Source organism: Canis lupus, chromosome 23 (assembly GCF_011100685.1).
Source record: "Canis lupus familiaris isolate Mischka breed German Shepherd chromosome 23, alternate assembly UU_Cfam_GSD_1.0, whole genome shotgun sequence".
Lineage (NCBI taxonomy): Eukaryota > Metazoa > Chordata > Mammalia > Carnivora > Canidae > Canis > Canis lupus.
The window spans coordinates 7,342,751-7,369,207 of NC_049244.1; the positions used below are offsets into that span (position 1 = coordinate 7,342,751).

The 26,457-nt window shown below is 39.4% G+C and overlaps 1 protein-coding gene across 4 annotated transcripts in view; it reads left to right on the forward strand.

Moving 5' to 3' along the window:
- Window positions 1-1,257: 1,257 nt before the first annotated feature.
- GOLGA4 (golgin A4) overlaps window positions 1,258-26,457 on the forward strand; it is a 126,013-nt gene continuing 100,813 nt past the window's right edge. For 2 of the 4 annotated variants that reach the window (XM_038570403.1, XM_038570405.1), the window contains exons 1-2: window positions 1,258-1,586; window positions 17,014-17,103. In XM_038570403.1, the coding sequence (XP_038426331.1) occupies window positions 1,515-1,586; window positions 17,014-17,103 (162 nt within the window). In that variant the 5' untranslated portion in view covers window positions 1,258-1,514. The remainder of the gene's footprint in view (window positions 1,587-17,013; window positions 17,104-26,457) is intronic. The other 2 variants (XM_038570404.1, XM_038570406.1) reach the window with 1 other exon arrangement.

The following is a 26,457-nucleotide window of genomic DNA, read 5'->3' on the forward strand; positions in this document are numbered from 1 at the left end:
CATTCCCATGAAATATTAAAATGAGGAAAATGAGGGCAGAGAATTAAGACTCAGAAGTCTTAATCTGGCCATCTGGCCTTTGGGCTGAATTTTATTGTAAGAGCTGTTTTGCTGCAGTGATTTAAAAATATCTCTGGAAGAGTTTGCACTATCTAGTTCGTTATTTTCCCTCATTCTTCATTGTCTTAGACCATATGTATGTACTCATAATCTTTCTGCTCCCTTCAGGCATTTGACTTTGTACTATGTGGCCAAAGTCACAATGCTTCTACTTTCTTGGTAAATACATGTATTCACTATGAGATAAGAGAGGACTCAGCCCAGTTGTCAGTGAATGCAACGTTCAGACTAGGCCCCGTTCTGGCTCTACCACACTTAGGGATCAGGCGACATTATCTTACAGAGCAACATGCTAGTAAATATTTGCTGAAACATGAAGATCAGCTCTCAGGTTCCGATACATGGAGGCAATATGAAGCAATTTGGTATAGCCTGCCGAAGTCATTGCAGAGATGGATTTGGGGGTTCACAGATGGCCCACGTTCAGGGTGTTGGAAAAACCGGGCCTATAAACATTAAACTTTCTTAGGATGATTGCAGATGCTAGGGGTAAACTTGGATCCTTTGGAAATTTGTGTATTCCACCAGCTGTGAAATCTTTTAATAAGCCCAAGGATCTAGCACTTAGAATGATAAATATTTCTTTTGAGATTTTATTTTTATTTATTCACAATACACAGAAAGAGGCGGACGCATAGGCAGAGGGAGAGGAGGGCTCCCTGCGGGGGTGGGGAGCCCCACCCGGAACTAGATCCCAGGATCCCGGGGTCCTGCCTGAGCCAAAGGCAGACGCTCCCGCCCTGGCCCCCCCCCCCCCCCCCCCCAGGCGTCCCGGAACAGGCGTACGCTCTCCCTGGGAACGCGGCGAGGTCCCTGGCTCCCCTCCCCCCACCGCAGGCGCTCACGCCGCAGCTCCTCGCGGACGGCCTTTCCACCTCCGCCGGGGCCTCCGCAGCGCTCAGACCAGCCCCGCCCCAGCTCGGAGCCCGCATCTCCGCACGAAACCAACCGTTGCGGCGCAGAAAACGGCGTGTTAGTGCGGGCGGCCGCGGCAGGGAGCGCCACGCCGAGCGCGCATGTGCGGGCGCGGCGTCGTGCTTGGCCCCTCCGGCGCCCCGTACCGCTCCCCCGGCGAGCTCCACGTCGGCCGCGCAGGCGTCCTGGGCACACCGTTCACCTGCTGCCGTTGTCGCCGCCGCCGCCGCCGCCGCCGCCGGGGCTGGATGGGGGGCATAGGCCAACCAGTGGCACCCAGAAGAAAGAGACGCGGCGGCGGCGACGCCGACGCCCGCAGGACGAGTGTCCCGATCCCCCCGCGAGCCCGAGGAGGCTGCGGTGAGGCCCGGCCCCCGCGGCCCCTGCTGTAGAGAGGCCGCTGCGCCGCGGCGGCGGGGGCGGGGGGTCTCCCAGGGCGCTCGCCCCTCCGGTCTCACATCAGGACCCCGCGCTGCGCCATGTTCAAGAAGCTGAAGCAGAGGATCAGCGAGGAGCAACACCAGCTCCAGCACACGCTGGCCTCGACCCAGGTACTGTGGCCGCTGCTCTCGCCCGGACCCGAACCCCCTTGACCTGGGCTCGGGGCCCAGGAGGAGGGAGTGCCCATCTGTGACCCTTGACCTCTCGCCCGAGACCCTCCCCCAGACTCCGGGGTGGGAAGGAGTCCAGGGCGGCCCGAGTCGCCTGTGCTGGGGGCCCGGGGCCCCAATTCCAAGCGCCACGCAGGGAGTGGGCGTGAGTGGCCAGATCCTTCGGGACGTCCCTCTAGAGTTCCCCCCTAACGCACGACCCCGCCTGGGAAGAGTTGGGAAGGGCTCCGGTGGTGCAAGACTTGACCCGTGTCGAAGGTTCCCCGCGCCCAGCCGAGACTCCAGCTCCGGAGTGAGGGCGGGATGGGAAAACCTGAGTCGCTTGCAATATCCGACCTCACGTCCGAAGGGCCCTCTCCCGTCGCCGCCCCGACGGGGACTACGGAGGGGCCCGGATCGCTCAGGACTCTCACCGGGATGGGAGGCCAGCGCCAAACCGTGGTCCGGCGCTGAGGGCCCAGGGCCGAGCCATCCCAGCCCAGGCTGCTTGCGGCAGCGTTGGACCCGAGCGAGGTGGCAGCGTGGCCGGCGTCCAGCGTCCAGCGCCCAGCGCCCGAGGCTGTCACGAGTTAGTCACTTGGCATAACTTGGTTGATCCCGGACGGGCGGAGGGACAGGCACTCGGAGGCCAGCCCGGGCTTCTGCCTGTCCCCAGCCAGGCTTCTGCTTCAAGAGTCCTGTGTTCGTTTTTTTCTTGAATGCTGTTGCTTCAGGAAATGACAGTTTCCAGGAAAAAGGGGGCGTGTTAGCAGTGGTAATTCAAGGAAACAGTCTCCTAGACACCAGTGAGAATGTGTGTTTTGGTGCGAGCAGCACTTGTCACTTGAGGAAAGATGAGGGCTTCTGCTAAATTTCTTCCCAGCCTTTCTCCGTCTCAGCAGCTTGAGCAATTCTCTCTCTCAAATTTTAGGGTTTCTGTAAGAAAGACTGGTTTTGACTAATTTGGAGACATTTAAAAAAAATTTTTTTTTAATTTGGAGACATTTAAAAGTACTTTTAAAAATATGATATTTGTACAGTTTTTAAGTAACTGTTAAGCAACTAACAACTACTAAATCAAATATTGCTTTAAAACAACTGTCGATGATAAATTCAAGTTGTTCTCTTAAAGCTAAAGCTCATGTAGAGTAAAACTGCTTGAAATACATTGGAACATGACACTGAAAGCTTGTTCATTCTCCTAAGTAAAAAGCAAATAGTGATTAAAATTTAGATAATAAATATCTTGTTTTTCATACTATGTACTGCAAGCTTTTCTAACTTTACAAAACACATTTAAGAAACAGAAAACTTAAAAGTGAAGTAGAGAGGAGGAATGTGAGGAAACATCATGTTAGTGAATGTAAAGCAGTTACATTTGAGAATGTATAAAATACCAATGATCCGAGATTCCACTTCTAGAAATTTATATTCCGAGAAAGTTTAGGATGCGTTAAAGATTTCATGTCATGGGTTTCTATTTCAACGTTGTTTTGATGGATAAAACTAGCTAAAAATAGAAAATTGATTAACAGGTTAAGGGAGTTGGTTATTATGCAGCCTTTAACAAAAGCCAGCATTTATTGGCTCTTATGATGTGACAGGCATTTTGCTTTGTATTTTACATGGATCATTTTATTTAATTCTTACATACATCAAAGAGGTAGATACTCTTATAGATGAAGGAGTGAGGTTCAAATTAACTTGTCTAACACAGCTATTGTTAGAGCCTACAGGAAAGTAATAATAACATGCAAAGATATTAGTGTTAAAGGACAGACTAAGGGATGCCTGGGTAGCTCAGTCCATTAAGCATCTGCCTTCAGTCAGGTAATGATCCAGGGGTCCTGGAATTGAGCCCCATGTCAGGCTCCTTGCTCAGCAGAAAGTCTTGCTTCTCCCTCTGCCCCTCCTACCTGCTCTTGCTCCCTATTACTCTCTCTCTTGCTTTGCTCTCTCAAATAAGTAAAATCTTTAAAAAAAAAAAAAAAAAAAAAAAAAAAGGACAGATTAAGAAGCAGCATGTAAATTGTGACCCCTGTTTTGTGGGGAAAAAATATGTGTATAAAATATGTTATATACAGGCAGTGAAAATAGCCTAAAAAGGAAGTGCTTATGAGATATTTTGATTATTTTTCTTTTTTTTTTTTGATTATTTTTCTTAATCATAATGTTTAATTCTTCTACATGAAAAGGAATGCTTTTGAGGTGCTTATGAAATTTTATGACTATTTTTCTTATTCATAATGTTCAATTCTTCTACATGAAAAGGAATGCTTTTGCAACATTAACAGAGAGAGAGATGTTTTTTAGAATAATAAAAAAGTTATGAGTAACTTAGGTGAGACAATGCATCTGGATCAAATAAAATAACTGTGTATAAAGATTTAAAATATTCCTATTTGATAATATATATAGTATGTATATAAAAAGGTAAAAGTTAAGTTCTTAGTGATCATTCTTTTTTTTTTTTTTTTTAAAGATTTTATTTATTTATTCATGATAGTCACACAGAGAGAGACAGAGAGGCAGAGACACAGGCAGAGGGAGAAGCAGGCTCCATGCACCGGGAGCCCGATGTGGGATTCGATCCCGGGTCTCCAGGATCACGCCCCGGGCCAAAGGCAGGCGCCAAACCGCTGCGCCACCCAGGGATCCCCTTAGTGATCATTCTGATAGAGACTTGATTCTGTTCTGGTCTCAGATCTTTTTTTTTTTTTTTTTAAGATTTTATTTATTTATTCATGAGAGACAGAGAGAGAGAGAGAGAGAGAGAGGCAGAGACATAGGCAGAGACACAGGCAGAGGGAGGAGCAGGCTCCCCAGAGGAGCTGGACATGGGGACTTGCCCTAGGCCAAAGGCAAGACACCTGGGCCAAAGGCAGATGCTCTACCGCTTAGCCACTCAGGTGTCCCTGGTCTCAAATCTTCAGCTATTAAGATCTCTTCAGGATGAGAAGTTCTAGATTATTGTTTTCAGAGTTAAAGATTTTTTTTCAAAGGTGAGTTAAAAACCAAACAGAAAACCCTTTTTGATGACAGTCTTTTTGCAGATTACATGTATCCTACTTTTCTTAAGAAAGGGATCTTGAATTCGTATAATATTACCATTTCTTCATTTTTGAGTATGAATTATGTTGTGTTGAAGGCACCATGCCCTCAAAAATTTACCTGAGTAAATTTCCCTTTTACTTACTCAAGAGAATTTGTTTGTTCTTGGTCTACTTTTTGTAATTTTGTGATCTCCTTCTCTATCTGCCAAATGTCTTCTATCTGCCAAATGTCTTCTCTCTGCCTTTGAACTGTTGTGGGCTTTGAATCAAGACACATAAACTTATAAAATTTTGTGTGGAATAAGGGCAAGTATCTGAGGGGTTCTGTAGTGCAGTGTAGTTTATTAACACAGATTTTGAGTGTTTGGAGGCCTTTGTGTGCATCCTTCTGTTTCCTAGCTTGCTTATCTAGGTGAGGTGGCCTGATAGGTATTTTTCCAATAGATTGAGCTGTCAGGCATAGGTAATTCTGAGATAAACAAATCATTTGCATCACAATATTTGTAAAACTTTCCAGTAATAATAATAGTGATATAGTATAGTGTTCCTTAAGGATTTGAAAGCATTCAATAAAAACGAGAGGTAGACTTCTCTAATATTCTCCAATCACTTCTATTTGGTTGGTACTAAGATTTGCATCCTTCCTTGGCAGATATTATTTTAAGTAATTATTTATTCAACACTGATGATGACTTGAAGCCTACTCACTAATTAAAAATGAAGTTAAAAAATTTTTTTTAAAAATTTTATTTATTTATTTATTTATGATAGTCACAGAGAGAGAGAGAGAGAGAGAGAATGAGGCAGAGACACAGGCAGAGGGAGAAGCAGGCTCCATGCACCGGGAGCCCGACGTGGGATTCGATCCCGGGTCTCCAGGATCCTGCCCTGGGCCAAAGGCAGGCGCCAAACCGCTGCACCACCCAGGGATCCCCGAAGTTAAAAATTTTTAAATCAAGGTTCACTTTTATTATTATTATTATTATTTATTTATTTTTTAAAAGTAGGCTCCATGCCCTGTGGAGCCCAACATGGGGCTTGAACTCATGACCCTTTGATCCAAACCTGATCAAGAGGGGTAAGCTTGGGATCCCTGGGTGGCGCAGCGGTTTGGCGCCTGCCTTTGGCCCAGGGCGCGATCCTGGAGATCCGGGATCGAATCCCACATCGGGCTCCTGGTACATGGAGCCTGCTTCTCCCTCTGCCTGTGTCTCTGCCTCTCTCTCTCTCTCTCTCTCTGTGACTATCATAAATAAATAAAAATTAAAAAAAAAAAATTTAAAAAAAAAAAAAAAAAAAAAAAAAAAAAGAGGGGTAAGCTTAACTCACTGAGCCACCCAGATGCCCCCACTTATATTATTATTATTTATTTATTTACCTTTTTTTTTTTTTTTTTTTTTTTTTTTGAGAGAGAGAAAGAGAGAGAGTGCACATGAGGTGAGGTGGGGAGAAGAGGGAAAGATCTCACAGCCCTGAGATGAAATCAAGAGTCTGTTGCTTAATCAACTGAGTCAGCCAGGTGCTCCACTTAACATTATTTTTTAACAATGAGTATCTATTTTGGATTTTTAAATTCCTGTGTGGTGTTTGTCTCAATCGGATGAGGGCCCCCCAAATGTGAGGCGTCCTGATTGGATGGGGTCCAGTGGCATATATTCATGCAAGGCAGAACAAAGGAGATAGAAATGTACTAAATACACCTCAAGGTAGTGAGTGGCTGGCCGGATCGTAAAGCAGACTGTTTGCAACAAGGCAGAGAGAAGGTGAGGACAGTGGGGACATATGGAATTCTCCCTTTTTTGGTTACTGTGCCTGGTTGTGAGTAGCCCATTGGTCACTTAGGGACCATGGATATTTTTGAGTTGGGTTGCCTAATGTGCCTGTGGTATTTAGCCACTTGGTCACTTGGGCCCTTTTGTTTCTGTTGCTCAAGCCTGTTGTCTAAAAGCTGTCTTTATACCTTACAGAATGAATTGGATAAAAGAAACATTAAAAAATAATATAGAATACATTGTAATTGCTTGGGATGTATGTAGTACATAAAAATATATATGTTTTTAAGTGTAATTAAGGAATTGCTATGCCCAATGTGGGGCTCAAACTCATGACCCTGAGATCAAGAGTTGCATGCCCCTTTGGGCCAGCCAGGCACCCCAACATAAATAAAAGTATTTTTAAACATTTCAGCCTTTTTCAAATACTACTAAAACTTAAAAATACAGACACAAATGTACAAATATTGTATGATTCCACCTATCTGTGGTACCTAGATTAGTCAAATTCATAGAGACAAAAAAATAGAATGGTGGTTGCTAGGGGCTGGAGAGAGGTGGGAGGGGGGGAATTATTGTCTAATGAGTAGAGTTTTGGTTTGGAAAGGTGAAAAAGTTCTGGAGATGGATAATGGTGATGTTTGCACAGCAGTGTGAATATACTTAATGCCACTCAACTATGCACTTAAAATTGGTTAAAAGGGTAACTTTTATGTTACATATATTTCACCACAATAAAAAATTTAATTAGATTAAAAAAAGCAAAAAGTGGGACTCCAAAGTAATAGTTTATGTAATAGAATTTTTTTTTTTTTTTTAAGATTTTGTTTGTTTATGAGAGACAGAGACATTGGCAGAGGGAGAAGCAGGCTCCCTGTGGGGAACCCGATGCAGGACTTGATCCCAGGACTCCAGGATCATACCCTGAGCCAAAGACAGACATTCAACTGCTAAGCCACCCAGTCGTCCCTGTAATAGAAAAATTTTAAAAGTGCACAGATAGCAGGGAAAGGAATCCCTTTCTGAAGGAACATAGCCTTATTATAAATCCAGATTTACTAAATAATTACCCTCAGTCGTGAAATTAGAGAACCCATAATTCCCCTGGGAGAACATAAATATATAATAATCTGTATTTTGACCAGTAGCAAATAGTGACTTGGTAATTCTTTAGGTAAAATGTGCATTGAGTTCTTATGTTTTAAATAATAAAGTAATCGTACTTGATGGGATTAAAAAATGTGCCTCGAAACTCGAATAGATCACTGGCCCTATAGTTCTCTCACTGTGCTTATACTTGTTGCTTTGTTTCAGATTTTAGTAGCAGCTTGTGGTTGTTTAAAGAAACTAGAGCTTATCAAAACTCTGGGAGGGCAGCCCCGGTTCGGCCCGAGGTGTGATCCTGGAGACCTGGGATCGAGACCTGCTCCTCCCTCTCCCTGTGTCTGTGTCTCTGCCTCTCTCTCTGTCTGTCATGAATAAATAAATAAAATCTTAAAAAAAAGAACAACTCTAGGAGGATAAGCATTATATAGTATACACACATACATATTTAAGTTCTGTTTCTGATTTATCTAATTTTTCTGGGTCACTTGTTATATTCTTACTGGTCATCTTGTTTTGCGCTTTTTTTTTTTTTTTAAAGAAAGATATCTTGTGATTGTGGAAGTCTTGGCAGGTGATTTATCTTGATAGCTGACATGGGTTTTCTTTTTCTCTGGTCTTATGTGCCTCTCCTGTGTGGAGAGCCCCAACATAGAGGGTCTGTCTACCTACTTTAAAAGGTGACTGTGGGGATCCTTGGGTGGCGCAGCGGTTTGGCGCCTGCCTTTGGCCCAGGGCGCGATCCTGGAGACCCGGGATCGAATCCCACATCGGGCTCCCGGTGCATGGAGCCTGCTTCTCCCTCTGCCTATGTCTCTGCCTCTCTCTCTCTCTCTCTGTGACTATCATAAATAAATAAAAAATTTAGAAAAAATAAAAAATAAAAGGTGACTGTGTAATTTATCATGTAAACATTCTTGAGAATGAAAGGGGACACTACTTCTAATAATGATCTTGGAACATAAACTGGCATAAACTGGGTGGAACTGGGATTGCAATGGTTAAACTTGGGTGTTTTGTTACCCTGCTACTTTGTGCTATTAGCCCCCACTTTTGAAGACCTAACTCCTACAAGGTAGGTTGCTCACTATATTTTGCAGTTCCTTTTGTCTGGTAATATTTGGATTGGAGGAGGCTGACCTCAAGTACCGTTTTGTCACAAAAACCCTTAATCCCTGAGAACAATAATGAGAACAATAATCTCTCATTCTAGGACACTAAACCTCTGTTTTTTTTTTTTTTTTTTCCTCTTGGAAGAATTTGCTGTTTCCTCTTCTTCAACATTCTGTGCAGATTTGGAGTTATGGCTACCTTTGTCCTGATTTCTTCTCTAATTTGCATCCTTTTGCCTTTGGTTCTTTAGAAATTTGTCATCATCTTTTCACTGTTGATGTTCTCTGTCTTGTTCTTGAGTTTTAATTAATCTTTGTTTTCCTACTATTTTTTTTTTCTTTAACTTTCATTTCAATGGGTTTTTAAGAGGGAGGGGAGGTAAATAATAGTATTCGGTCTGCATTCTCATACTGGAAACCTAATCACAATGATGTATCTAAACATAAATTCAGGGATCCCTGGGTGGCGCAGCGGTTTGGCGCCTGCCTTTGGCCCAGGGCGCGATCCTGGAGACCTGGGATCGAATCCCACATCGGGCTCCCGGTGCATGGAGCCTGCTTCTCCCTCTGCCTGTGTCTCTGCGCCTCTCTCTCTCTCTCTCTCTGTGACTATCATAAATAAATAAAAATTAAAAAAAAAAAAATAAACATAAATTCATTTTCTGAAATATTTGACTTTAAAATTTTAAATTCTCAACACGTATTTCTTAGATTGTAAAGATATGTGATTTTTCTATCTTATTTTGTAGAATCACATGGTTAATTAAGTTAGCATATACCATGTGACTGGCCTTGAAAATTGCTGTTAACTAGCTAGTGTCTGAAGTATTGAGTATCAGTCCACTTATTCATTATCAACTAACTGTTGGATAAGATTTAAGATGAGAAGTAGATCATCTTTTAGTCTGTATATCATGCTTCTAAATTTTATTGGGTATCTTGTATTGAACATACTAAGTATTTATGCTTTTAGTTAAAATTTCAAAATAAAATTTTGCTTTTATTTTTATCACAGTAACATATTATATGGTTTTAAAAGGCAAAGCATTACTAAAAGGATATTATGCATTGTCTGCGCCTCTAGTCCTGTTCTCCATGTTCTCAACAATTTGTTTGCCCAGATATTTAACTTCATTTTTCTAATTATAAACTTTTATTACTTTGCTATTTGTTGATTTGTACACTATAAGCCATATTTGCTCTTTTCCTGCCAAGGTAGATAATTTTGGGAGCATTGCTCCATTGTTTTCTGTTTGCAGTGTTGTATTGAGAAGTCCATTGTCATTCTGCTGCCTTTTTTTTTTTTTTTTTTTTTTTCTGGAGACTTTAGGATCATCCCTTTATATCTTGTCTGAAATTTCATGGTAAATATGCCTTTGTATGGATTTCTTTATGCATTGTGCTGGATATTCAGTGGGCATTGTATGGTGACTCTTGGGCTTAAATTCTTGGAAACTTTTACATGTTGTTTCTTTGATAATTCCCTCCCCTTAATTGTTTTTCTTCTCTTTTTAGCTGCAATTTGGTAGCTTTATGGTACCTTCTCTTTTTGGTAGTTTTATGCCTTCAGGATAGATTCTTTTGTTGTTGTTGTTATGTTTTGGGTTTTGTTTTGTTTTGCACTACTTTTGAGAGATTTTTTCTTTTCTTTTTTTTAAAGATTTTATTTGATTTTTCATGAGACACACACAGAGAGAGGCAGAGACACAGAGGGAAAAGCAGGCTCCATGCAAGGAGCCCGACGTGAGACTCTATCCCGGGATTCTAGGATCATGCCCTGGGCCTAAGGCAGGCGCTAAACCTCTGAGCCACCCAGGGATCCCCAAGAGATTTTTTCAACTTGTTTAATTCTTTAATTGAATTTTTAATTTTAGCTACCTTATTTTAAAATTTCTAAGGGCTGTTTCTTACTCTTTTATTTTTTCATAGCATTGTTCTTTTTATACAAGTATATCTTTTATCTCTCCGAATAATGGTGATTTTTTGTTGTTGTTTTGAAATTTTCTTTTAATCTTTGTTGTTTTTCTTCTACTTTTTTGTGTTTTGTTGTTGAGCTTGTTTTTGGCTTACTTTATTGCTTTGGAAACATTATTGAGTGCTCTGGGCTTTGCATTCATATTTAAGGGTGAGGCACAAAAAAATCTTATACCATTTCAAAGTAGAAGTGTCAGAGAGACACTGCGGCTCACTGCTGGGTTATTATTGAGGGAAATATCTTCATGCTGGTAACCACAGGTCTGGAGGTCATTTGATTTCTCCAGAGAAGCATGGGTGTGCTTTGGAGGAAGAGTGAGGGGTTATAAGCCAAGCTGCTAACCTCTGGAAATAGAGCTGATTCACTGTACAGGTTACCACTTAATTTCTCTAAGGTTAGTCATACACTTTGCTCTTCACTCCTATCTTCCCTGTGTTTGGTTTTTCCCAGTTTGTAGCCTCATTGGCTCCTGAAAAAAACCTCTGGCTCTTCAGAGGCTCTGTAAAGTAGAACAGGGACCTGAGGACCTTTTCACCAGTCTTCCTGTTTTTGGTCCTGTCTCTTTACTTTTGCATCTTGCGTTACATTTTTGCTTTAAGTCTTAAGTCTTTTCATGTTTCGGGGGATGAAAATTGGCTTCCGTCTCATCACTGTTCCCTTCTGTAGCTCCTTGGGGTTGTAGTGTTCTCAACTGTGTTAAATCCTTTACTATTCTTTCATTCATAACAATCTGCTGAAAATTGTTTGAAATTTCTTAACTCTTTGAGAGGCAGAGACTCTAGGAGCATATACTTCATCTGTTTAACTGGAAGTTTCCTTAAATTACTTTTGGGTGAGTGGATTTCACTATATTAAAAGGCTGGTTTTTGAGGTAAGCATTTATAACATGAACAACAATATTTCATTTCTGCACTATTATTTTAGATGTCAGGATGCAGAAAGTACTTTACTAAGGACATGGTGAAACGCTCTAATAATTTTGGTAATCAGAATATAAAGGTTTATGTGAAGTGTTAACTCCAAGTTACTTGGCCATTCCTATAGAGCTATTCTATCAAATAGATTGGGGAGGGACTTTCAATAGGGCTCTGATGAGAAGGATTCTATGGTTGTGTCCTTGCCATGATCGATTGTCTGTGGGTTGGAGGGAGGAATGAAGTCAGATTTTGTTATGCTTGTGTAAGAATAATGTCTCTTGTGTAAGAATAACGTGAGAACCAGGAAATAAGTCAAAAGGCATCCCAGATTTTAATGTCACCAACTTCACATTTCACAGCTAATCTAAGTTATTCATAAGGAAACCTAAAAACATTCTTCATTTAGAGCTTCCTTATGCTTTTTTTGTCTACAATTCCAATAAATGTAGATATTCAGTTTCTAAACTTGTAACAGGCAAAAATGAATAGAGAAGACTTACTACAAGTAGCATATTTACAAGAGTGAAAACTGACCTAGAAAATGTTAAATTAAAAAAAATGTTATATTATGTTCAGCTTCTGTTTATCTTTAAGAATTTTTTAGAGATTTTATTTCTTTGAGAGAGAGCACACACGAGTTGGGGGGAGATGCAGAAGGAGAGGGAGAAGAAGGAGGCTCCTCACTGAGCGGGGATCCCAACGTGGGGCTCGATCCCAGGACCTGGGGATCATAACCTGAACCAAAGGCAGACGCTTAACTGACTGAGCCACCCAGGCACCCCTCCTTTTATCTTTTAAAACTAGACTTAGTTAATGGAGTTCAGAAAGTTGTAGATTCAAAATGGTTATACCTCATTGTATCTCCAAAGCCTTTCAGGTATCAGTGAGGTGTAATCATTTTGAATCTATAATTTTATATAGATATCTATATCTATACCTATATTTGTGTTTCTCCAAATCTATCTAACAGTTCAGCTATCTTGAATAGTTCTTTCCATGAAAACTCCCAGATGGTAGAGCCTCTAATGAGTAAACTTTGGTTAACATACTTTTGACTTTAATATAGAATTTTTCAGTAATATGAATATCCAAAATTTGTCTTTTTATTATCTTTAGATTGTGTTGTTCAACCTAGGGTTAATGCTTTTTAATTTTTATTTTTCCAGATAACTGAATTATGTTAGATACATTTGATGCAGTCTCGATTTAAGAGTTAGTGGCTATGTTTATGTACACTATTCTCACAAGGACAAAATGGTATGGTGGAAACTTACCATATGGTGAAAGCAGTTAAGAGGATTGTGGGTCTTTTAATTGGTTGAGATCAGCTTTTTTTTTTTCTTTCTTTCTTTTTTTTTTTTTTTTTAAGTAAACCTTATACCATGGAGTGGAGCTTGAACTCACAACCCTGTGATCAAGCCAGCCAGGTGCCCCATAGCTGTTTTTTTTTTTTTTTTTTTAATGAAAGAACAAAATGGATCAGGAAATATGACACTTTCTGCCATAAAGATTAAGGTTCTATCAAACTTCTGTTTTAAATGTGTTTGTATGTAAAATGGATTCTTTGTTTTGTCTTTTTATACCATGGATCCCAGTGAAAAAAAATCTGAGAAACAGTGATCTAAACGATACTGGGAAAGTGTATGGAAGGAATCAGAAGACTTGTTTCCTAACCCATAACACAGAACTTGTATGCAACCTGGGCAAGCTACATAAACATTCTAACCTTCTTATTTTCTCATCAGAGATAAGAAATTGGGTATGAAAATATCTGTTCTGCTTACCTTTCTGATTGGTTGTGAGGATCAGAAGGGATAAAGTATTTAAAAACGTTTGTTGGGGCACCTAATTGGCTGAATTGGTAGAGTATGCAACGCTTGATCTCAGGGTTGTGAGTTCAAGCCCCACTTTGGTGTGGAGCCTCCCAATCAATCGATCGATCAATCAATGAAATTTGTAATTATAGAGCACTTATTTATTGAACAGTGCCTCCTAAGGTGCTGTGCTGGGTATTGCATTTGCCTTGAAGGGTAGAAGTAGTCTCTGTACCATGTGGTTGAGAGACAAGTACTCTTAGTATGGTAATAGTGTGTACAGGATGTTGTGGCTGCACATAGGAAAGCATTTGTGGAGAGAGCCAGGATGACATCTGAGCAGAGTCTTGATGGATAATGAAAAGTCATGGTATTGGGACATGCCACTCAAGACTTATTATTCCCCAGAGTGATTGTATACATTTTCTAATGTTGCATAACAAATTACTACAACCTTAGAGCCTAATAACCCTGTTGTTACTTCGTAGTCTTTAGGTGAGAAGTCTGGCATGGCTGACTGTCTTCTCCGCTGAGTCGTACAAGGTGTCATCCAGACTGTGTTTTCATCTGGATCTTAAGATTTTCTTCTGTGCCCATGTGGCTGTAGTAGAATTCAGTCCTCTGTGGTTGTAGGAGTGAGGTCCTTATTTCTTTCTGGCTATTGCAGGGGGCAACTCCTAGAGGCTACCTGCAGTTTCTTGTCACTTGGCCCTCTTGGACATTTTATTTTCTTTCAGGATAGCAGGAGTGCATCTCTCTGCCTTCTGCCTCTGCCTTTGCTCTCTAGACTCTTATTTGAAGGGCTTTTGTGATTAGGCTAGACCCATCCCGGTAATCTTTGGATTGACTCAAAGACTACTGATTAAAAACCTTAAATATACCTGTTAGAAATCCCTTTTACTATGTAATGTGAGATAATAAGGGGAATGATCTCATCATATTCACAGGTCATTTGGGGTCATCTTAGAATTCTACCTACCACAGTGACTAAAATGGTTTTTCCATTTTAGGAAATTGAGGCTTATGGTTAGTTAATAATCCATTGATGGGCAATAAAGATATTAATTGTGACAAATAGCTTAGAAACTTGTCTAGATTTCTCATAGCTATGAGAATTAATTAGACCAAGTTTAGTTTGGAGGAATCTAAATCCCTTTCTATTTTGAAGTGAGATTAGACCATTAAAGATCCAGAACCTTTAGATAAATGGTCAAGTACCGTTAGTTTTTTCATGCATGTTTTATATTTTACGAACATATGTAATGTATGTGATCCTTACTCTTGCAACTCTGGGGGAAGACCAGCCATGAGGCCAAGTCTGCCAGGTGGTATACTACTTTTTTGAAGACAATGTGTTTTATGACCTATTCTTCAACTTTGCAAATTCCAACATTTGGTTTTGCTAGTTACTCCAGAGCTGATGAGGTTCTCAGTTACTGATAAGGCTCACATGAAGCCAGAGTATAAAGATTGTAAATATTTACAGTGGGGATATACTTTTCAAGTGATTGGATGATGACTGTCTAAAACTAGCTCTTTCCTGGCATCTGGGAAGCTGAATCAATAATACCTGTGCACAACTGCATAAAGCCTTGTCTCTATTGCTCACCAGATGATGAACTTTAAATTTGTGTGTCTATTTTCTCATATCCCTCACTTATGACTCAGAGTCTCATGTGGGCATATTCATTGGTGGAGCTCAGGTCACCTGCCCTAGATGAGAGGGAGACTGAGTAAATTTTCTGAGTTCTAACTTACGGATTTACAAGAGCTGTTTAGGAAAAAAAGGTTGTTAAAATTTTGTCATTATTTTGTTGTTAGTACCCCCCCCCCCCCCCATTAAACTTTCTTTTGGTTTTTGGTTTTGACAGAAAAATCTCTTTCCCATTCAGTGATTATGGAAATACACTCATATCTTCTTTTATATTTCAATTTTTAAAAATCATGAGTTAAGTAGGTAATAGGGATTAAGGAGTATACTTGTGATGAGTATACTTGTGAAAAGTTACACTTATTGTAAAGTAAATATGTATATGTGTATATGTATGTATCTGTATGTGTGTAATTATTCCTAATGATGTCTCTGTTCCAGCCTAGCCACAGCAGTATGTGCCCACTTGACAGATCGGGGTTCCATTGGTTCATTCATTCACTCATTATTTAACAAATATTTATTAAATGCCTTTTATTGGGGATCCCTGGGTGGCTTGGTGGTTTGGTGCCTGCCTGCCTTTGGCCCAGGGCGCGATCCTGGGGTCCCGGGGTCGAGTCCTACGTTGGGCTCCCAGCAATGGAGCCTGCTTCTCCCTCTGCCTGTGTCTCTGCCTCTCTCTCTCTCTCTCTCTCTCTCTTTCTCTCTATGTCTATCATGAATAAATAAAAATAAAATAAAATAAAATAAATTTAAAAAATCTTTAAAAATAAAAAATGCCTTTTATTGATGTAGAGCTTTGTAGACTACAAAAGGATAAGACCTCAAGAATTATTTCTTTTTTTTTTTTTAGAATTATTTCTATGTGTAGATAAGTTCAGATCTATTTTATTACAAGTGAGGGAAGGTCTTAAAGTTTTGGCTTTATACTTTTAGGATTCTTTTTAGTTCACCTTAGAGTAGACCTTAACCTTCTAGTTTAAATTTTGGGCCCTTTATCCTGAGGGTTTTTGTACTGCACGTTATGGGAGTCAGGCTGTCCTTTACAGAACTGAATGGGTTGGCATTTTAGGATCTAGTTGTGGTGTGCAAGGTAAACTTAAAGTAAGGTGATGGCCAGAGAGATGTTTATTTGTGCATTATGTAGTATCGAGTATTAGAGCTGGAAGGCACTTAAAAGATTGAATTGACAATCTTATTTTTTTTTAAAGATTTATTTATTTATGATAGACATAGAGAGAGAGAGAGGCAGAGACACAGGAGGAGGGAGAGGCAGGCTCCATGCCGGGAGCCCGACATGGGACTCGATCCCGGGACCCCAGGATCGCGCCCTGGGCCAAAGGCAGGTGCCAAACCGCTGAGCCACCCAGGGATCCCCCAATCTTATTTTTTTAATGAACTTTTAATTTTGGAATAATTTTGAGTTATGGGAAAGTTGCCAAAATAGTACAAAGAGTTTGCATATAACTCAACTGGTTTCACTTTCCCTGAATGATTTCATCTTATATTAAAATTACAACCTTATTTTATATATGAGGACATGTGGCCCTCAAAAAGTTAGGGATCCCTGGGTGGCGCAGCGGTTTGGCGCCTGCCTTTGGCCCAGGGCGCGATCCTGGAGACCCGGGATCGAATCCCACATCGGGCTCCCGGTGCATGGAGCCTGCTTCTCCCTCTGCCTGTGTCTCTGCGCCTCTCTCTCTCTCTGTGACTATCATAAATAAATAAAAATTTAAAAAAAATTAAAAAAAAAAAGTTAATTTAGCTAATAAGATCACAGTTCTGGTTGGTGACGGAGTCAGACCAAGGACCCAGTAGGCAACCTAGATCTTCTAGTTGATTGTTTTAGGTATTGTTTTCCTTTTTATATGTTTTTTTCCTTTCTTTCATGGGGTTCTTTGGGCACGGACTGAGAGAGAAGGTCTATACAATACATAGTCTACTAGTCAATGTAGTCTTTCTAATTTGTGCAATAATTTTTTTAATCTAGGCTCCCTCCAATTCTTCAACACCAACAAGAACCAGGAGCAGGACGTCTTCATTTACAGAGCAACTTGATGAAGGTACACCCAATAGAGAGGTAAGTTTGGAATTTCTTCTTTAATAAACCTTTTACAAGGAGCTTATTAATTAAAATGTGGCTACTGTTGATAACAAAATGGAAAATTATTTTTGACAGGTTAATTATTGAATTTTTAGGTATTTTTATTAATAACATAATATTTTTCTTTTTTTGTAAATAGTTATGCTTTTGTAAAGTGTGTTTTCTTTGAGAATCATAATTTGATAGTATAATATTCTCTACCTTTAATATTTGAGGTTTATAATAATTTGATAATTTGTTCAAGATAGCATCATACAGGGAAAAGTTTTATATTTTCAAGCTATTGATTGGAAACTGTGAACTTAACTGATTCTGTGTGACTTGCAGCTAGCACCAAAGCTCAGATTAGACTTTTTTCAATTTCTTTTTCTTGCTGTGAACTGTGACACAAGCTCAGAGGAGAGTAAAACAGAAATGCATAAATCAATGAATTATTATGAAGTAAACCCCATGTAACCACCGCTGAGATCCCAAAAGGAACACTGCCAGCATTATAGCGCTGCCTTCTTCCCCCGCAAAAAGCTTACTATCGTCCTGACTTTTTGGTATTTGTTTTTTTCCTTTTCTTTATCGTACCACTTTGGTATGCTTTCTGATGTAAATGTTATAAACATTTGGGTTGTTTACAGTTTTTGGTTATTATAAATTATTACTGTTCTGAACATCATTGTACAGTTCTTTTGGTATACATGTACCTGCCTTTCTTTTGCTTTGTACACAGGAGTGGAACATTGGGTCAAAAGGTATATATAGTTTTAACAACTTAGAAGATCATGCCCATTGTTTTTCGGGTAGTTGAACTTTACCTTTCTACCAGAAGTTTCTGAAAGTTGCTGTTGCTCTACGTTGTTGGTAGTCTTTTTAATTTCAGCTGTTCTCGTGGATGTGTAGCATTCTCTTATTGTTTTAATTTGCATTTCTCTGATGAATTATAGAATTATAAGATTGAGCATTTTTCATCTGTGTATTGGCCATTTGATACCTTTTTTTGTGAAGTGCTTATGTAACTTGCTTATTTTTCTGTTGGTTTGTCTTTTATTGATTTGTAGTTCTTTTCTTTATGGTGTGGATAGGAGTTTTTTATTGAGGTATAATTGACATATAACATTAATTTTATGTGTATAGTATACTGATTTGATACTTGAATACAAAATTCACCACAGTAAGTCAAGTTACCATTCATCACCATACATAGTTACAAATTCTTTTTCTTGTAATGAGGGTTTTTTTTTCTGTCTTGATGTTTCTTTTTTTGTTTATTTCAAGTTTTTATTTAAATTCCAGTTAACATATAGAGATAGGAGTTTTTTTTATTGGATATATGCCTAGCAGATACCTTCTTCTCTGTGGCTTGCCTTTGACTCTCTTAATGGTGTCCTTAGAGGAACTGAAATTCTTAATGTATTCCAATTTATTAATATTTTATCTTCTGACTAGTGTTTTTGTTTCCTATTAAAGAATTGTTTTCTTACCCTGAGAGTATTTTTGTGTTTTACTTTTCAAAAATCATTATTTTTGATTGTAGTGTACAACATAGTGAGTGATTTGACAAGTCTGTAGTTTATACTGTGCTCACCAAAAGTATGGCTGCCATCTGTCACCATACAATGCTGTAACAGTATCTTTGACTATATTCTCTATGCTGTATTTTTTATTCCTGTGACTTAATTATATTGTAATGAGAAGCCTGTACCTCTTGCTCTCCTTCACCCATTTTGCCATCCTCCCATATCTTGTTTTACTTTTCAAATTTGGATCTACATTCCACTTGGAAATGATTTTTTTCAACATGGTGTGAGGTAGAGATCAAGTCTGAGTGTTTTCCCTCTACCCCCCACCCCGCCTTTATGGCTATTCAGTTGTCCCATTCTTTTTTTTCTTTTTTTTTAAATAATAAATTTACTTTTTATTGGTGTTCAATTTGCCAACATACTGAATAACACCCAGTGCTCATCCTGTCAAGTGCCCCCCTCAGTGCCCGCTACCCAGTCACCCCCACCCCCCGCCCTCCTCCCCTTCCACCACCCCTAGTTCGTTTCCCAGAGTTAGGAGTCTTCCATGTTCTGTCTTCCTTTCTGCTATTTCCTACCCATTTCTTCTCCCTTCCCCTCTATTCCCTTTCACTATTATTTATATTCCCCAAATGAATGAGAACATATAATGTTTGTCCTTCTCCGATTGACTTACTTATTTCACTCAGCATAATACCCTCCAGTTCCATCCACATCGGAGCAAATGGTGGGTATTTGTCATTTCTAATGGCTGAGTAATATTCCATTGTATACATAAACCACATCTTTATCCATTCATCTTTCAATGGACACCAAGGCTCCTTCCACAGTTTGGCTATTATGGACATTGCTGCTATTATAAACATCGGGGTGCAGGTGTCCCCGGCATTTCATTGCATCTGTATCTTTGGGGTAAATCCCCAGCAGTGCAATTGCTGGGTCATAGGGCAGGTCTATTTTTAACTCTTTGAGGAACCTCCACACAGTTTTCCAGAGTGGCTGCACCATTTCACATTCCCACCAACAGTGGAAGAGGGTTCCCTTTTCTCCGCATCCTCTCCAACATTTGTGGTTTCCTGCCTTGTTAATTTTCCCCATTCTCACTGGTGTGAGGTGGTATCTCGTTGTGGTTTTGATTTGTATTTCCCTGATGGCAAGTGATGCGGAGCATTTTCTCATGTGCTTGTTGGCCATGTCTATGTCTTCCTCTGTGAGATTTCTCTTCATGTCTTTTGCCCATTTCATGATTGGATTGTTTGTTTCTTTGGTGTTGAGTTTAATAAGTTCTTTATAGATCTTGGAAACTAGCCCTTTATCTGATACGTCATTTGCAAATATCTTCTCCCATTCTGTAGGTTGTCTTTTAGTTTTGTTGACTGTATCCTTTGCTGTGCAGAAGCTTCTTATCTTGATGAAGTCCCATAGTTCATTTTTGCTTTTGTTTCTACACTTGTAAAACAGTGTGATTCATCATATCAGCAAGAGAAAAACCAAGAACTGTATGGTCCTCTCAGTAGATGCAGAGAAAGCATTTGACAAAATACAGCATCCATTCCTGATCAAAACTCTTCAGAGTGTAGGGATAGAGGGAACATTCCTCAACATCTTAAAAGCCATCTACGAAAAGCCCACAGCAAATATCATTCTCAGTGGGGAAGCACTGGGAGCCTTTTCCCTAACATCAGGAACAAGACAGGGATGGATGTGGATGTCCACTCTCACCACTGCTATTCAACATAGTACTAGAAGTCCTAGCCTCAGCAATCAGACAACAAAAAGACATTAAAGGCATTCAAATTGGCAAAGAAGTCAAACTCTCCCTTTTCGCTGATGACATGATACTCTACATAGAAAACCCAAAAGACTCCACCCCAAGATTGCTAGAACTCATACAGCAGTTTGGCAGTGTGGCACGATACAAAATCAATGCCCAGAAATCAATGGCATTTCTATACACTAACAATGAGACTGAAGAAAGAGAAATTAAGGAGTCAATCTCATTTACAATTGCACCCAAAAGCATAAGATCCCTAGGAATAAACCTAACCAAAGAGGTAAAGGATCTATATCCTAAAAACTATAGAACACTTCTGAAAGAAATTGAGGAAGACGCAAAGAGATGGAAAAATATTCCATGCTCATGGATTGGCAGAATTAATACTGTGAAAATGTCAATGTTACCCAGGGCAATTTACACGTTTAATGCAATCCCTATCAAAATACCATGGACTTTCTTCAGAGAGTTAGAACAAATTATTTTAAGATTTGTGTGGAATCAGAAAAGACCCCGAATAGCCAGGGGAATTTTAAAATTGGACATCCACATGCAGAAGAATGAAACTAGACCACTCTCTTTCACCATACACAAAGATAAACTCAAAATGGATGAAAGATCTAAATGTGAGACAAGATTCCATCAAAATCCCAGAGGAGAACACAGGCAACACCCTTTTTGAACTCGGCCACAGCAACTTCTTGCAAGATACAGTTGTCCCATTCTTTCCACATTACTCTACTGTGGTACCTTTTTTTCAGAAATAAATGCCTGTGTTTGAGTGGATTTGTTTCTGGGCTCTCTGTTCTGTTCCCTTGTTTGCTATATCTGTCTTTGATCTGATACCACACTGTCTTAATAACAGTAGTTTTATATTAAATCTTGCCCTTCTTAGAGCAGGTCTTTCCTGTCTTGGTCATTATGGGCTGCTTTAACAAAATTCCATAGACTAGTAGCTTAAACAATAAACATTTGTTTCTCACAGTTCCAGAGGCTGGGCAGTCCAAGATCAAGATGCCAGCAGATTGGCTGTATGGTGAGGACTCTTACTGGTTTGCAGATAGCTGTCTTCTCATTATATCCTAGCATGACCCTTCTTGGTACATATACCTAAGAAGAAAGAGATGGGTAGGAGTAGGGGGGAAGGCAGTTCTCCTGTCTCTTTCTCTTTTTATAAGAGTACTAATCCCATCCTGAAAGCCCCATCCTCTTGACCTTCTCTAGCAGATTACCTCCCTAAGGCTCTGCCTCCAAATAACATCACAGGGCTAAGGCTTCAACATGTGAATTTTGGGGGGCACATTCAGTCCATAGCACTCTCACCTTGTTCTTTTTGAGTGTCTTGGTTATTCTTACTCTTTCCATATAAATTCCATATAAATTTTAGAGTTAGATTTTCAAGTCTCACAAAAACAAAAAACAAAATGAAATACAAACAATGACAACAACAAAAACCTGTGGAGATTTTGATTAGGATTGTGTGGATTCTATAGGTTAGTTTAGAGAGAGTTTCAGTATTATAAATCAAATATCATAATCTTTTTTTTTTTTAAAGATTTATTTAGGGGATCCCTGAGTGGCTCAGTGGTTGAGCACCTGCCTTTGACCCAGGGCATGATCTTGGAGTCCCGGGATCGAGTCCTACGTTGGGCACCCTGCATGGAGCCTGCTTCTCCCTCTGCCTGTGTCTCTGCCTCTCTCTCTCTGTGCCTCTCATGAATAAATAAATAAAATCTTAAAAAAAAAGATTTATTTATTCATGAGAGACACACATGGGGTGGGGCGGGGGGCAGAGACACAGGCAGAGGGAGAAGCAGGCTCCATGCAGGGAGCCTGATGTGGGACTCGATCCCGGGTCTCCAGGATCGTACCCTAGGCTGAAGGCAATGCTAAACCGCTGAGCCACCTGGGCTGCCCAAATATCATAATCAGTATCACAAGCAATACTGTACTGAGCATTGTACATAAACGTAATGCTGTTCTTCTGTAGTATAGAATCCTAGGAATGGGATTGCTGGGTTATAGGGTGGATTTCAAATTTTAAAGATTTGAAAGTTTTCCAAATTCTTTAAAGGAAGGGTACTTTATTTTTAAATTTTTCCTAAGGTTACTTTAAAACAAAACAAAAAAATTAAACCTTTTTATAATAGATGTTGATAGCAAAATAAGCACTTCACAGTATAGTTTTTGCATTCAAAGTTAATGGCATTAAAAGGGCCCCTGGGTGGCTCAGTTAGTTAAAAATTATTTGCCTATGGCTCAGGTCATAATCCCAGGGTCCTGGGATGGATCCCCACATTGGGCTTCCTACTTAGCGAGTAACCCACTTCTCCATCTCCCTCTCCCTCTTCCCTCATCTGTTTCAAATAAGTAAAATCTTCAAAGTTAATGGCATACCGTATGCTTGGTGCATAGATTTAAATGATAATGACAGTTGTTTAAAGTATGAAGTACATGCATACTTTCTTTGGGAGCTTACTTTCTTGAATATCACTTGCAGTGTTACATCTCTTTAACTATTTGATTTCAAATTTAATGCTGTTAAATTTAGTTTATACATGTAACCAATTTGAATGAAAGTTGCAGTACTGAGTAGTACCCTTTTGGCAATCTGTGTTGATAGCATCATTACTATACTCAGTATATTGATTGCTATTACTGTATATTGGTTTATGTACAATGCAGTTGAAACCTGGAAAATAACTTGATTGCTACTTTTGCTTTCTAAATTTTTAAAAATTTATATATGTATATTTAAATATTTTATTTATTTGACAGAGAGAACACAAGCAAGGGGAGTAGCAGGAGGAGGGAAAGCAGGGGGAGCAGCAGGAGGAGGGAGAGGGAGAAGCAGGTTTCCTGCTGAGAAGGGAGCCCAATGTGGGGAGAGGGAGAAGCAGGTTTCCTGCTGAGAAGGGAGCCCGATGTGGGGTTTGATCCCAGGACCCTGGGATCATGACCTGAGCTGAAGGCAGATGCTTAACCAACTGAGCCACCTAGGCACGCCATATTTTCATATATTTTTAAAGCTTTTCTATTTATGTAAGTAGTCTCTACACCCAACATGGGGCTTGAATTCATGACCCTGAGGTCAAGAGTCGCACATTGTTCTGACTAAGCCAACCAGGTGCCCCTACTATTGTTTTTTAAAAAATATTTTATAGTAGGATGCTTTAAAACTTTTTACTTGAATGTATCTTTACATTCAAATAATCCTTTTTGAAAGGGATGATTTGAATATACTTTTACAATAGGCTGAGTAAGCTAAAGGTTATTTTTTATTTCTTCCCAAATTTCAATTCTAAAGATCCTGTACTTCATAGGTTTAATTTAGGAAGTGGTTTCTGATTGAAAGAGCAGCATCATCCCTTCTTTCTTCTCCTTGCTTTTAAAGTGTTTTCTGACAGGTAGCCTGGGTGGCTCAGCAGTTTAGCGCAGCCTTCAGCCCAGGACGTGATCCTGGAGACCCGGGATACAGTCCCACGTCAGGCTCCCTGCATGGAGCCTGCTTCTCCCTCTGCCTGTGTCTCTGCCTCTCTCTCTCTCTTTCTTTCTGTGTGTCTTTTATGAATAAATAAATAAAATCTTTAAAAAAAAGTGTTTTCTGACAACTCTAAAAGGTATTTTTGACCAGTATAATGTAAACCTTAGTTCAGTTTATTTTACACAATTAAAGGACTTTCTATTTTCATAATTAAGTTCTTGTTTAAAAGGGCATTATATAAGAATTACTTTTTAGTCATCCTCCCACTCCCTGGGGTTTTGTTTTTGTTTTTGTTTTTGTTAAGTCTCTGAGTTGGAAGATACCTCATAAAGGATAGGATCCTGATTGGCTATTTTAGAGGTTATAATGTTCCTTTTTAACAAAATGAGGAGGTTTAACTCAAAATATAAATATTTGTCTACCTCTCTAGTAGATACAGTAAAGTCTTTCTTATCTAGAATGTTTCAAAAGTAGATAGTTCTGTTAAGATAATTTCCTGGGCAATTAAAGATTTTATATACCTCCCGATATATAACACTATTTTCCTGTGTTAGTAAATACCATAAGTAAATCTAAATAAATCTGTCTTTGGTTGCTGGCTTTCTTATAAGGATATAAAAAATCATCCATGATTCAGGCATTGAAGGCAAAGGAGAACAGACTGAATTTGCACTGATGCTAAGGTCCATAGACCTCTGGCACTCCATCATCCTGTACAAATGGCATGTCTGTTCAGTTGACCATCTTCTTTCTCCCAGTGATCCTAGGCATAGCCTTGTTATCTTCAGCATAGAGCTCCCTTCCCCTTTTGTTGCTTGAGATGAATCTTTTTTGCTTCTCTAGAGCTGGCTGCTTAAGAGCAGTAGAGAGTGTAGGATCATGTGAAAGATTGACTAGGGCAAATGAAGCTACCGTAGCCTCCTATCCTCTGTTCCATTCTGATGATGTTTTTTGATTGAGATTAAATTCCTCTATATAACATTTATAGTTTCAAAGTGGCATTTAATACATTCACAATATTGTACATTTGTCACATCTCTTTAGTTCTATGACATTTTCATGATCCCGAAAAAGAAACCCATCCTCATTAAGCAGTTACTCCCCATGCTCCCTCTCTTCCAACCTAGGTGGCTACTAATCTGTGTATTGTGTCTATGGATCCACTTACTCTGGATATTTTGTATAAATGGAACCATACAATTTGTGACCTTTTGTGTCTGTCTCTTTTTAGTTAGCATGATGTTTTAAAGGTTCATTCGTGTTGTAGCATGTTTCAGACATTGCTCTTTGGGGCTGAATCTAATGATTTTTCTGAGTATGAAAATCTGTTTGTGTAATTTGTTTGGAGTAAGACCAAATATAGACTTTTGAGATGAGGATGGTTTTTGGAGTCATTTGGGTGAGCCTGAATTTATATCCAGGCTTTCCCACTTGCTGGCTGAAGGACCTTTGGAAGTTAACTTTTCAATAACTCAGATTTTTTCTTTGTCAAATAGAAATAATACTTGCCTTATGAAATTGTGGAGATTTACTAGCATGTAAATTTCCTAGCATGTGCTTTGTGCATCGTAGGGGCTTGTTAAGTCGATACTGGGGGCAGCATGGAAGATGAGAAGGTCTACTCCACTTACTCTGCTTAGGTCCCTACATGAAGGGAGGGAAACAGATGGACTGTTATATGGACTAAGGCCCTAGGGATGTTATCCCTCTGTCTTTTGCTGAACTTTTGAAGGAAGGAGTGATATCTACATTTACCTGCTCTCTAATTTGCTGTTGTCACTCTTTAGAAATAAAATTGAGAAAATTGATTTTTGTTAATTGGTCTTGTATCCTGCAACCTTGCTGAACTCATTTAATAGGTTCTAATAATTACTTAATAGATTAGTTAGTATTTTCTATGTAAAAGATCATGTCATCTGCAAACAGAGGTAGTTTTATATTTTCCTTTGATCTGGCTACATTTTATAACATTTTCTTCGTAATCGTTCTGACTAGGACTTTCAGTACAATGTTGAACAGAGGTGGTGAAAGCAGACGTACCTGTCTCATGCCTGATCTTAGGGGAAAGGTATTTAGTTGTTTTTGTTTTGTTTTTTTTTTTGGTATTTAGTTTTTTTGTCATTAAGTATGATGTTATCTGTTGGTGTCAGTAAATTGCCTTTATTATGTTGACAAAGTTCCCCTCCTTTCCTAATTTGTTGAGTATTCTTACAGAGCAGTGTTGAATTTTGTCAAATGTATTCTTTGTGTTTATTGAGATGGCCTTGTGATTTTGTCCTTTATTCTCTTGATATGGTATATTATATTAATTGGTTTTTGGAAGTTAAACTAACCTTGCATTCCTGGGATAAATCCTGCTGGTTCATGGCATACATCTTTTATTGCTGGGTGATTTGCTAGTATTTGGTTGAGGATTTTTGTGTCTATATTCATAAGAGATGTTGGTCTGTGGTTTTCTTTTCTGTGATGTCTGGTTTTGATATCAGGATAATATTAACCTCATAAAATGAATTGGGAAGTATTTGGGAGGAGTTTGTGAAGATTAGTTTAATTCTTCAAAT